The following is a 13,329-nucleotide window of genomic DNA, read 5'->3' as shown; positions in this document are numbered from 1 at the left end:
ACAAGGGATACTGGCCTGTAGTTTTTTAATGACAAGGTAATGTTGACCTCACAGAATGAGTTTGGAAGTGATCCCTCTAATTCAAGTTTTGGGAAGAGTTTGAGGAGTATTGGTGTTAATTCTTTAAATGTTTAGAAGAATTCACCAGTGAAACCATCTGGACCTGGGCTTTTCTTTGTTAGGAGGCTTTTGCTTAATGATTTAATTTCTTTCTTTCTTTCTCTCTCTCTTTTTTTTTTTTTTTTTGGTATAGGTCTGTTTGGATTTTCTGTTTTTTCATAGGTCATTTTTGTAGTTTGTGTATTTCTAGGGGTCTATTTCTAGTTTTCCCATTTCATCAAGATTATCAGAGTGCTTAGCCTACATTTGTCTATAGTATTCTTATAATCCTTTTTATTTTTGAAAAATTGGTAAAGTCCCTACTTTCACTTCTGATTTTAGTAATTTGAGTCTTCTCTCTCTTGTCTGTTTTTTTTTGTTGTTGTTTTTGTTTTTTAGATTTTATTTATTTGACAGAGAGATCACAGGCAGAGAGGCAGGCAGAGAGAGGAGGAAGCAGGCTCCCTGCTGAGCAGAGAGCCCGATGCGGGGCTCGATCCCAGGACTCTGAGATCATGACCTGAGCCGAAGGCAGCGGCTTAACCCACTGAGCCACCCAGGCGCCCTCTTGTCTGTTTTAATAGTCAATCTAGCCAAAAGTTTTTCAATTTTGCTGTTATTTTCAAGGAACCAACTCCTGGGTTTGCTGATCTTTATATTGTTTTGGTTATCTGTGCTCTAATCTTTACTATTTCCATTCTTCTGACAGCTTTGGGTTTAAATTGTTCTTCTTTCTAATTCCATATTATGTAAAGTTACTAATTTGAGATTCTTTTTTAAATGGAAATGTTTACAGCTGTAAATTTCTCTTAGCTCTGATTTGGATGCATTCTGTTAAGTGTTTGTAATGTTATGTTTTTCAGTTTGTCTCAAGATCTGTGATTTCCCCTGTGAAGTATTCTTTGATGCACTGGTTAAAAGTCTTTAATTTTCTCATATTTGTGGATTTTCTACTTCTCCTACTATTGATTTCTAGTTTCATTCCACTGGGCCCACTACATCCTCTAAGTTTTGTTATGTGTGTTTTCATTTTCATTTATCCCAAATTGTAATTTCATTTTTGGATTTCTTATTTAATCTAGTGATTTATTAAGAGTGTGTTGTTTCAAAAAAAGAGAGAGAAAGAGAGAGACTCCTAAATACAGAGAACGCACTGGTATTTGCTTAGAGGGAAGGATGGTATGGATGTAGGGGTGGGTTAAATAGATAAAGGGAATTAAAAGGTACAAATTTTCAGTTATAAAATAAGTCACAGAGATGAAAAGTACAAAATAAGGAATACAGCCAATACTATTGTAGTAATGTTGTATGGTTACTACATTACTGTGATGGGCATTGAGTAGGATATTCAATTATTGAATCCATATGTTTGTACATCTGAAACTAACAGAACTAACTGCATATTAATTATACTTCAAAAAAGTGTGTTGCTTAATTTCCACATAGGTTTCATTCCAGTGTAATTGGTAAAGATATGTGGTATATTTTCAGTCTCTTAAAATGCATTAAGATTTGTTTTGTGGCTAATTACATGTTCTATTCTGAAGGTTGTTCAGCATGCACTTAAGACAAAAATCAGTGTTTTGCTATTAATAGGTTGAGGATTTTGTTTTGTCTGTTGACTTAAATAAAGTGTTGTTCAAGTCTTCTGTTTCCTTACTGATCTTCTATTTCATTGTTTTATTATTTTGTTTTGTTTTCAAATTTTTATTTAAATTTCAAGTCAGTTAACATAAGGTGTAATATTAGTTTCAGGTGTAGAATTTAGTGACTCATTGTTTTATTTATTATTGGAAGTAGAATAGTCAAGGCTCAAGGTACTATTGTATAACTGTTTGTATATTCAATAATGTCATTTTTTTTTGCTTTATATATTCTGCAGGTCTGTTGTTAGATACATATTATAGAGTGAATATTTGTGTGTCTCCCAAATTTACATGTTGAAACCCTAAGCCCTACTGTAATGGAGATGGGGTCTTTGGAAGATAATTAGGATAAGATGAAGTCACAAGGGACAAACCTTCATGATAGGATTAGTGCTCTTATAAGAAAAGATATCAGAGAACTTATTCACTCTTTCTCTGCACCTGGACAAAGAAATGGTCATGTGAGCACACAGCAAGATAGTGGCCATCTACAATCCAATAAAAGAGCTTTCACTAAAAAAAAAAAAAAAAAAAGTTCTCACCAGAAACTGACATATTGAGACACTGACCTCCAAATTCCAGCCTCTAGCATCGTAAAAAAATTTCTGTTGCTTAAGACACCCAGTCTATGGTATTATTTTATAGAAGCCCAAGCTAAGACAGTGCATATGATTATAATTGTTATATTTTCTTGAAGTTTTAATCAATATCTCTGCCTGACCTCAGAGATTATGTAACAGAAACATCAGTGATGACACACAACATGGAATACAAACTTCGCAAAAATAGTTTGGAGAAGTCACTAATAAATGGATGGCTGTAGTCCTCAACCAACAAAAATCAGCAATCCCCAAGGAGGGAAATAATCTGATTTCCAAACTTACATTATACTACTCAAAATGTCTACATCTCAGCAACAAATTGAAAAGCATTAAAAAATAGGAAAGTATGTCCCATTCACATATCAAGAAGAATCTGACAGAAACTATCACTGAGGAAATGCAGATATTGAAATCACTAGTCAAATATATTAAACCAGCTATCCAAAATATGCTAAATGAGCTAAGTAAAACACTGGACAAAAAACTAAAGTAAATCAAGAATATAATAAATGAGGGGCGCCTGGGTGGCTCAGTGGTTTAAGCCTCTGCCTTCAGCTCAGATCATGATCCCAGGGTCCTGGGATCAAGCCCCACATCAGGCTCTCCGCTCAGCAGGGAGCCTGCTTCCCTTCCTCTCTCTCTGCCTACTTGTGATCTCTGTCTGTCAAATAAATAAATAAAATCTTTAAAAAAAAGAATAAATGAACAAAAATGTTAATTGGAAGATAGAAACTATCTTTAATGTTAATGTTAATTGGAAGATAGAAACTATAAAAAGGTACCAAAAAGAGATTCTGGAGCTGAAAAGTACAATAGCTGAAATGAAAAATTCACTAGATGAGTCCAATGGTAGACCTGAGGAGGTAGAAAACTTAGTGAACTTAAAGATAAGGCAATTGAAATTATCTAGTCTGAAGACTAGAAACAGAAAGAATGAAAAAAGAGGGCCTGAGAAAGCTATAGGACTCCATCAAGCACATCAATATATACATAATAGGAGCCCAGAAGGAGGAAGAAGGAGGGAGAAAAAATATTTGAAGAAATGACTGCCCAAATCTTCCCAAACCTAAAGACAAGAAATACACATTTTCATGACCCTCAATCAACTGCAAGCATGATAAACTCAAAGGGATCAACACTCAGAAGTGTTACAATTAAATTATTGACAAGCAAAGACAAAGGTTCTTGAAAGCAGGAGGCAATCAATTTGCTACATACAAAGGTGCTTCAATAAAGTTAACAGCTGATTACTGATCAGAAACCATGTAAGTCAGAAGAAAATCAGCTTATATATTTAACATTCCAAAAGAGAAAAAAAAAAAAAAAACCCTGACAGATGTTCTGTATCTGCGACAACCTCAAAATGAAAGAGAAATTAAGATCCTCCAGGTAAACAAAACCTGAGGGAGTTGCTACCAGGATACCTCTGTTTTAATTTTGTTAAATTAGTATTTATAAAGTAGAGCACCATAATGTTGGATGGTGAACTGGGGTTCAAAAAAAGGCCAAAAAGAAATTGAAATATAGTTTATTACTCACAGGTCCAGGAGGAAGTACACAGCATGCCTCCAGGGGCCACGCAGGTAGGTCCAGGCAGAATGCACACAGAAAGTGCAGCAGAACCTAGGGCACATGCTTTCATTAGGGTCTGTAGGTAGTGTTGTAGGGTTCTAATGCTAGGGCCAGACTGCTTAATTCAAATAAAAAAAAGTGGGGTTTATATAAGCTTCATGGGGGACTTATAGAAGGGCCACACAAGGGGAAGGCTCTGGGAAGCAGGGGTAACTGTTTATTACAAGGGCCATTTGGGGAAGTCCTATCAAGAACTTGTGAAGCTATGGGCTGTGATCCAAGTTATGTACCAATGGGAGGGATTGGTGTTAGTTTGAGGCCCTGGTTTTATTGATTTCCATTTTAGTTTCCATTTATTTCTGCTCTAATCTTTATTATTTCCTTCCGTCTACTGGTGTGGGTTCTGTTTGTTCTTTTTCTAGCTCTTTTAGGTGTAAGATTAGGTTGAGATTTTTCTTCCTTCTTGACGTAGGCCTGTATTGCTATACCCTTCCCTCTTAGAATAGCTTTTGCTGCATCTGAAAGATTTTGGGCTATTGTGTTTTCATTTTCACTTGTCTCCATGTATTTTTTTATTTCCTCTTTAATTTCTTGGTTGATCCACTCATTGTTTAGTAGCATGTTTTTTATCTTCATATATTTGTGCTCTTTCCAGATTTTTTTCTTGTGGTTAACTTCTAGTTTCACAGTGGTGTGCCCAGAAAAGATGCATGGTATGAACTCAATGTTTTTTCACTTGTTGAAACTTGTTTTATGGCTTAATATGTGATCTATTCCCTTGTGTACTTGAAAAGAATGTGTATTCTATTTTAGGATGGAATGTTCTGAATGTATCTGTAGCTCCACTTGGTCCAATAGGTCTTTCAAAGTCAGTTTCCTTTGTTGATTTTTTTTACCCTTTTTTAAAACATCTTAATTTCTTTTTCAGTGTTCCAAGATTCATTGTTTATGCACCACGCCCAGTGCTCCATGCAATACATGCCCTCCTTAATACCCACCACCAGGCTCACCCATCCCCCCACCCCTGCCTCCAAAACCCTCAGTTTCTTAGAGTCCACAGTCTCTCATGCTTCGTCTCCCCCTCTGATTTACCGCAATTCACTTTTCCTTTTCTTCTCCTAATGTCCTCCATATTATTCCTTATGCTCCACAAGTAAGTGAAACCATATGATAATTGACTTTCTCTGCTTGACTTATTTCACTCAGCATAATCTCCTCCAGTCCTGTTCATGTTGATACAAAAGTTGGGTATTCATCCTTTCTGATGGCTGTGTAATATTCCATTGTATATATATGGGCCATATCTTCTTTATCCATTTGTCTGTTGAAGGACATCTTGGCTCTTTGCACAGTTGCAATTGTGGCTATTGCTGCTATGAACATTGGGGTGCAGATGGCCCATCTTTTCACTGTATCTGTATCTTTGGGGTAAATACCCAGTAGTACAAATTGCAGGGTCATAGGGTAGCTCTATTTTTAATTTCTTTTTTTTTTTTTAAGATTTTATTTATTCATTTGACACAGAGAGATCACAAGTAGGCAGAACAGCAGGCAGAGGGAGGGGGGAAGCAGAGAGCCTGATGTGGGGCTTGATCCCATGACCCTGAGATCATGACCTGAGCCAAAGGCAGAGGCTTAACCCAGTGAGCCATCCAGGTGCCCCTATTTTTAATTTCTTAAGGAATCTCCACACTGTTTTCCAAAGTGGCTGCACCAACTTGCATTCTCACCAATGGTTCAAGAGGGTTGGATGATCTATTGATCTAAGTGCTGTGTTAAAGTCCCCTACTGTTAATACAGCAACTCATTTGTGTCCCAAAGGTTTTTTTCCTGCTTGCTGAACAAGTATAGATTAGCTCTAGCCCTGGCACCCCACCAAAATTCTCCACCATTCAGTGGAGCTGAAACCACACCTTCTATAATGAAATCTGAACCCCAGACTTAGAGATGGGGCCCATCTTCAAAATTTATCCTTCCTTGGATACTCCCCTTCAGTCTTTGGGTACTCTTCAGAGTTCTTTGTATCTTATAGTTACTCTTTTACAATAGCTTCATGTTTCTTTATACTCCATCTTGGTCCAGAACTGGAAGTAAAATATCCTTAATAGCCACATTAAATATTTATACTAACTGTAATTAATAATGAATTGGGAATTATTTCTATACTCTTATGGAAAAAATTTGGAATATTTATTTATTTGAGGGGGGTGGACAAAGGGAGAGGGAGAGAAAGAGTCTCAAGCAGACTCTACTGAGCATGGACCTCAACCAGGGCTCGATCTCTCGACTCTGAGGTCATTACCCGAGATGAAATCAAGAGTCGGATGCTTAACTAAGCCACCCAGGCGACCTGTTCTTATGGGAAGTTTTGAGCAAGTGAGAAGGAAATTATGTATCACTTCTGATAACCTTTCACTTAGTCACAGGGCCACAATTGGCAAGAGAGAATGGAAAATTTGGTACTTAAGAGGGGAGCCAAGCACCCTGGGGAAAAAACCTGAAAATTTTGGCAGTCTGCCCAAATTATGGTGTATCATTAAAAGAATATATAGGTATAACAACATGCCACCATAAAAATGAGGTAATTTCATGTAGGAGAGGACCTCTGGGACAGAATATATTTTCCAAAAAGGCCCACTCACTCAACTATATCCTACCCCATATGCTCTGCTTACAACATGACACTCTCCTATCAAAATGTAGCTGCCTAAACAGAGAATGGGCAGAAGTGAAATTATGCAACTTCCCAGGCTAGGTATGGAAGATCTTTATGGCATATTGCATTTTCCAAACAGGCCACAATATATCCTATCCTACAGGCTTTTCTTAAAATGTGACAATTCTTTCATAGAGCTTTAACTGCCTCAACCAATAGAGTATGACACAAGTGATGTTATGTGATTTCTGAGGCTAGATCATAAAAATTACATGCACTTTCACCTTGTTTTGTAGGGCATACTCTTGAAACCCAAGACACTATGCTAAGTGGCCACATAGAGATATCACATGTAGGTATTCTGGCTGACCAACCTAAGGTCCAGTTGATAGCCAGAATCAAGTGCCATGTGAGCATGTGAATCTTCAGATGATCCCAGCCTTCAGCCATCAAGCTTTCTAGTCACCCCATCTAAGGCTACGTCAATCAGAGATGAGCTGTTGTTGCCAAGCCCTGTCCAAGTTTTTACATATGTGTGAGCTAAATAAATTATTACTATCTTAAGCCAAGTCTGGAGTGGTTGTTATGTGGCAACAGCAACTGGAATGATTGCCAAAATATGGAAGCGAAAAAACAAGGCAGGTTTTTATAAAACAATTGATATATTCTTAAAAAGCAAATGAAAAAAGCAAAACTACATTCTAGCGCTCTCTAGAGAGAGCTATATATATATATACATATGTACGTATATATGTATACATATGTCACTTTCATTCTCTGCTAGTAGCCTGTATAGCTAGAAATATATAGTTTCATATATCTCCTTGGAAAAACTACATAAATTCCTGATGGATCTGTTCCAAAGTCTGGGAATTGTTTGGGGGATTTGAGTCATACACCATTGCAGGCTAGGATTGGGTTTCATTAACAGTAGTACATATCCCTCAAAAACTCAAGAGGCTTTTGGGGTGCCTGCGTGGCTCAGTGGGTTAAAGCCTCTGCCTTCGGTTCAGGTCATGATCCCAGAGTCCTGGGATCAAGCCCCACATCAGGTTCTCTGCTCAGCAGAGAGCTTGCTTCCCCCATTCTCTCTCTGCCTGCCTCTCTGCCACTTGTGATCTCTGTCAAATAAATAAAGTCTTTTAAAAAAAGAAACTTATTAGGCTTCCAAGTATTTGCTAATTTGTTTAACTACCATGTCAAAGATCTCGTGTGAATACAGTTTTAAGCTTGATTTCTTTTGCTTACTGGCCCCTTGTGCTTTCATTTTTCTATCCCTTTAACATTGCCAGGCAATCATATTTCACATTAAATATCTCACTTTGGTGACTTTCATATCTCTTTTCTTTTGGACCCCAAACTTCTCACCCCCCCCCCGATATTTTCAGCTAACCTTGTTTAACACTCATGAAATCACTGAAGGCATTAGAAGAACATTTTCCAAAACTTCTCCCATCTCATCTACTTCCCAGCACCCCATATTTGGCCATACTATTGTCAGGAATAAACTTTCCAGGGTATTACCCAAAATGATCCCTCCATCTGTTAAATCTTATCCCCTCACTGGCATAAAGCCATTGCTCCAGTAATTCTCACTTCTTTGTTATGAATTATTCCCCCCATCCAATTATTCCAAACAGCATACAGAATTGCTATTACTTCTCCCATCCTGGAGACATTCTAATTCCTGTTGCTACTTTTTTTTTTTTTTTGGCTTATATTTGCTGCAAACACCTCCAAGCAGTTGTGTCTATATTCATTGTCCCCAATTTCTTAATTCAACCACTCCAAAACAAACAAAAATACCCCTACTCTTCTCAAGATCAACAATAATATGGATAAGTTCAAGTCAAGTCTCATCTAGTATTATGTCTGCTAATGGTATCTACAACCATTGATCGTCTTCCTTTGACTCACTTTCATGTAGCTTCTGTAATGCCACACTATTCTGTTTTTCCTTCTATCCCATCCGTCCTTCTTAACATCCTTTGCTAGTCTGTCCTTTTATCCTTGAATTCTTAATGTTAGAAGGCACTGTGGATCAGTCTTTTCTCTATCTATACCCAAGTCTTTAATGATCTTATTCTGCCTCATGGTTTTATATAAGTATAGGCAATACTTACCAAATTAATATAATCTCTAGAACAATACAAGCTAAAACATCCAAGTGCCTAATCAATATTATCATTTTGTCTAAAAAATATTTCAACTCAACATTTTCAAAACTGAACTCCCCAATATCCCCAACAAACCCGAAGGAATTGCAGCTTTCCCCATCTCAGCTAATGGGAATACCATCTTTCCAGTTGTTTGAAGCCAAAATCTGTGAGGCAAAGTCACCCCAGAAACCCCTCTCTCTCACCTGATATCTAACCCTTAAACAAATCTTGCTTGCTCACATTTACCCTATATCTAGAGTCCAACCACTTCTCACCATTGTTACCATTATGATGTAAGCTTACATCTTTCATCTGAATTAAGGGGCCACAGCCTCTTGCTCACTTCACTTTTTTTTTTTTTTAATTTAAACAACACAGTGGCAGCTTGTCAAATCACATCCTCTGCTGAAACACTCCTGTGGCTGCCTCTTCCACCAGAAAAAATTACAAAATGCTTACAGTGACTGACAAGGTCTTACAAGATGTGGCCCTTTTATCTCTCCATCCTCCTCTATTAATTACCCCCTTGCACAGACCTCTACAATAGCTTCTTTGATGTTCCTCAAGTATACTAACATCATCCCATTTTAGGGCCTTTGTTCTTAGCTTTCTCCTGTCTGCAGTACTCTTCCCTTAGATAACCACTTTCTCTTTCATGTCTTCAAATCTCGACTCAAATCATTTCTTATCTATGGTCCATTTCATAAACTTTCATATTCCTCTGAACTACTTCTGAATGACCTTTCCTCCATAACACTAATGTTCTAATATACTCTGTAATTTTTCTATAACTATTCTATCTCCACCTGCTAGAGTTGCTCATTGATATATCCCAAACACCTAAAAACAGTGGCTGGGATATAGCAATATATGAATTTACTGTCAACCAGGATTGGATGCCTGTAGGGAGAGATGACATCTCTTAACAAAGCAATATTGCTTTCAATCTCTGCTAGTGGCCTCTGCAACTAAGTCTGTACCAAATTTATCTTTCATGGGACATTACCAAAAGCAGCAAGAAACACCCAACACATTCTGAATGACTCCTACCATTTCTACTAAAATTACAGCCTTAACTGGTGAAGGATCTGCCTTGTAAGATAGACTGGAAGAGAGTCAGACCAAATGTCCTGTCTATAAAAGCAAAAATCTTTAGTTTTCTAGCCTGAAGTAGGTTAATTCTCATTCATGATGGCACAAAGTCAATGCCATATATAAGATTTTCTTTACCCATAGCACTCCACTTCTGGGTACAAAATTCACATTTTAGTGTCAATGACAGAATAACAACAACATCAACAAATAAGTTTATTTGAATTTTATATAAAGAAATACAGGAGGCAGACAGACCAGAATTGGTACAACTGTTCCAAAAAATCAGTACAGGTGTAGACTCATTCTGTATTTCTGCTCCATCATCCTTAGTACCCAGGTAATCATTTTCAAATTCTCCATAAAATCACCAGAGCTGTAAACTAAATGTCCACATTGTAGGCAGGGAAACAAAGAAATGCAGAGAGAGAAAGGTATTCTTAAATGTCCTACATGTACAAATACCACTTCCATCTTGCTGAGCTGCAAAAGAGGCTGAGATCATTTTTCAGCCAAGAATTCTAAAGGAAAAATGGATATTGGGTAGGGAAGTAGCAGTCTGTGACAGAATGTCATGTTTCACTGCAAAATAGTAATATCAGTTTATTTTTAGTTTAATTAAAAAGCTGTACATTCAAGTTTTTAGAAATTTCCTAGTAGGAAATTTTATTTTGGCTAGCCATTGTTTTTCATTTCTTAAATAATATTCTTGAATTATGGTAAAAATGATAGGACATATGAATTTTTGGACCTTGTTACAATTCACTTTACCTCTCTTCAACAATCCACTGATTAAATCTACAAATTTTTATCTCCCCCCAACCCCCAACAGTATGAATTTCCTCTTCTAGCATATGGAATAAGATGTGAATGAAAGCTTTCTCATGTTCATTACAGCATACAGTGGCCCCCACTCAAACAGTCAGGGTCAAATATTAATGAAAGATTTCTCAATATTCATTATACCCCTAAGTGTCCTCTTCTCATGCAAATTCTCTAAAATCATACTAGTAATAATGATAGCTAATACTTGTGCTATGCTTGTTCAAGGCACTGCTCTAAGAACTTTACATGAAATGTCTCACATAATACTTCCAAGAATCTTACAAGGAAGGTATTAGGCCTATCTTACAAATGATTAAGCCAAAGCAGAGGTTAATTATAAATGTCACGAAGGAAAGTAGCTGGTAGAGTCAAAATAATGTTGGAAAAGACAAATTCTACAGCCAGAGGCCTCAATATATTTACTATATTAACAGAATTATTCTCTATTATTATAAGCTAAAGTTTAATAGGTTTCCAGTAATGATAGGTTTTTCTACATAGATTACATTAACAATATCTTCCCCCATTAGAATTCACTGATGCTGAACTTTATGAGGCAAATACGCTCCCATATTCACATTTTAGGAATTCTTTGATAATAATGGATTAGTGACCAGAGAAGGCTATCTTAATCATAAAGAATCAGGTAATTCATATATAAACTTGAGAACTATGACTGAAATCTATCCCACACTCCTTATATTCAAAAGATTTCTCACTGATATGACTTCTCTGATGTTGAGTTAGTTGTGAACCACGAGTAAAGGACTTCCCACATTCCTTACATTGATAGGGTTTCTCACCAGTATGAACTCTCTGATGTCGAGAAAGATGTGAGCTCTGAGTAAATGCTTTCCTGCATTCTTTGCATTCATAGGGCTTCTCACCAGTATGAATTCTCTGATGTAAAGTAAGTTGAGAGCCATGACTAAAGGCCTTCCCACATTCCTTGCATTCGTAAGGCTTTTCTCCAGTGTGAATTCGCTGATGTTGAGTAAGTTGTGAACCACGAATAAAGGCCTTCCCACATTCCTTACACTGATACGGTTTCTCACCTGTATGAATTCTCTGATGCTGTATAAGTAGTAAGCCACGAGCAAAGGCCTTCCCACATTCATTACATACATAGGGTTTCTCACCAGTATGAAGTCTCTGATGTTGAGAAAGATGTGAACTCTGAGTAAAGGCCATTCTACACTCTTTACATTCATACGGCTTCTCACCAGTATGAATTCTCTGATGTTGGGTAAGCTGTGAGCCACGAATAAAAGATTTCCCACATTCCTTACATTCATAAGGTTTCTCACCGGTGTGAATCCTCTCATGCTGAGTAAGTTCTGAGCCACGACTAAAAGTTTTCCCACATTCTTTACATTCATAGGGTTTTTCACCAGTATGAATCCTTTGATGTCGAGTAAGGAGTGAGCCACGATTAAAAGCCTTTCCACATTCCTTACACTGATAGGGTTTCTCACCAGTATGAATTCTCTGATGTTGAGTAAGCTGTGAGCCATGACTAAAGGTCTTTCCACATTCCTTACATTCATAAGGCTTCTCATTCGTATGAATTCTCTGGTGTTGAGTAAGTTGTGAACCACGGATAAAGGCTTTCCCACATTCTTCACATTTATAGGGCTTTTCACCTGTATGAATCCTCTGATGTTGCATAAGCAAAGAGCCACGAATAAAGGCCTTTCCACATTCCTTACATTCATATGGCTTTTCCCCATTGTGAATTTTCTGATGCTGAGAAAGCTGTGAGCCACAAATAAAAGCTTTCCCACATTCCTTACATTCATAAGGTTTTTCACCGGTGTGAATTCTCTTATGTAGAATAAGTTGTGAGAGCTGAGTAAAGACCTTTCTACATTCTTTACATTCATAGAGTTTCTCACCAGTATGAAGTCTCTGGTGCAGAGTAAGTTGCGAGTTCTGAGTAAAGGCCTTCCCACATTCTTTACATTCATAAGGTTTCTCACCAGTATGGACTTTTTGATGTCGGGTAAGTTGTGAGCTACGAATAAAGGCTTTCCCACATTCTTCACATTTATAAGGTTTTTCACCAGTATGAATTCTATGATGTAAAATAAGCTGTGAGCTCTGAGTAAAGGCCTTCCCACATTCCTTGCATGCATAGGGTTTCTCACCAGTATGAAGTCTCTGATGAAGAATGAGCTGTGAATCACGACTAAACGCCTTCCCACATTGCTTACATTCATAGGGTTTTTCACCAGTATGAATGCTATGATGTTGAGTTAGGTGTGAGGCTCGTCTAAAGGCCTTCCCACATTCTTTACATTTATAGGGTTTCTCAGTAGAATGACACCTAGGATTTTGAGATAAGTAAGCATGCTGATTGAAAATGGACATTTTTTCATATATGATCATCCCTTGCCTGAAATATTCCTCCTGATTTTCTTGTTGCTTTTCCAATGTGCCTCTGACTTCCAAATAATCTCTGGAACTGGACTCCTCAAGATCACAGTTTTCAAGCCTGGCACTCATTTCCCATTGGGATAGTTCTGTTTCATAAGTATCATTTTTTGGAGATAAGTCTTTATTTGCACTCCTTGAAGGCAAGTCTGAAAGATAAGAGAACATCAAACATTTCTGTTGTCATTTCAGGAGAACCCATAGTAGAATAGACTATATGTGAAAATATCTATAGATGATAACCA

General features: G+C 37.2%; 2 protein-coding genes across 4 annotated transcripts in view; both read right to left on the bottom strand.

The window, feature by feature from the left end:
- ZNF569 (zinc finger protein 569) overlaps positions 1-13,329 on the bottom strand; it is a 141,277-nt gene that overhangs the window by 87,654 nt on the left and 40,294 nt on the right. For all 3 annotated transcript variants that reach the window (XR_004380791.1, XM_032842062.1, XM_032842063.1), the window contains 2 exons: positions 13,047-13,233; positions 3,887-3,970 (listed from right to left, as the gene is read on the bottom strand). Coding sequence is in view for 2 of the 3 variants with exons in the window: in XM_032842062.1 (XP_032697953.1) it covers positions 3,887-3,970; positions 13,047-13,233 (271 nt within the window). In the remaining variant the exon portion in view is untranslated. The remainder of the gene's footprint in view (positions 1-3,886; positions 3,971-13,046; positions 13,234-13,329) is intronic.
- Positions 10,030-13,329, bottom strand: part of LOC116857739 (zinc finger protein 420-like) — a 98,695-nt gene continuing 95,395 nt past the window's right edge. Inside the window, exon 6 of the mRNA XM_032842124.1 lies at positions 10,030-12,931. Coding sequence (XP_032698015.1) covers positions 11,303-12,931 — 1,629 coding nt within the window. The 3' untranslated portion in view covers positions 10,030-11,302. The remainder of the gene's footprint in view (positions 12,932-13,329) is intronic.

Source organism: Lontra canadensis, unplaced genomic scaffold (genome assembly GCF_010015895.1).
Source record: "Lontra canadensis isolate GAN:19392208 unplaced genomic scaffold, GSC_riverotter_1.0 scaffold125, whole genome shotgun sequence".
Classification (NCBI taxonomy): Eukaryota; Metazoa; Chordata; class Mammalia; order Carnivora; family Mustelidae; genus Lontra; species Lontra canadensis.
The sequence above is the reverse complement of the archived record's forward strand: the minus strand, read 5'-3'. Positions and strand labels throughout refer to the sequence as shown.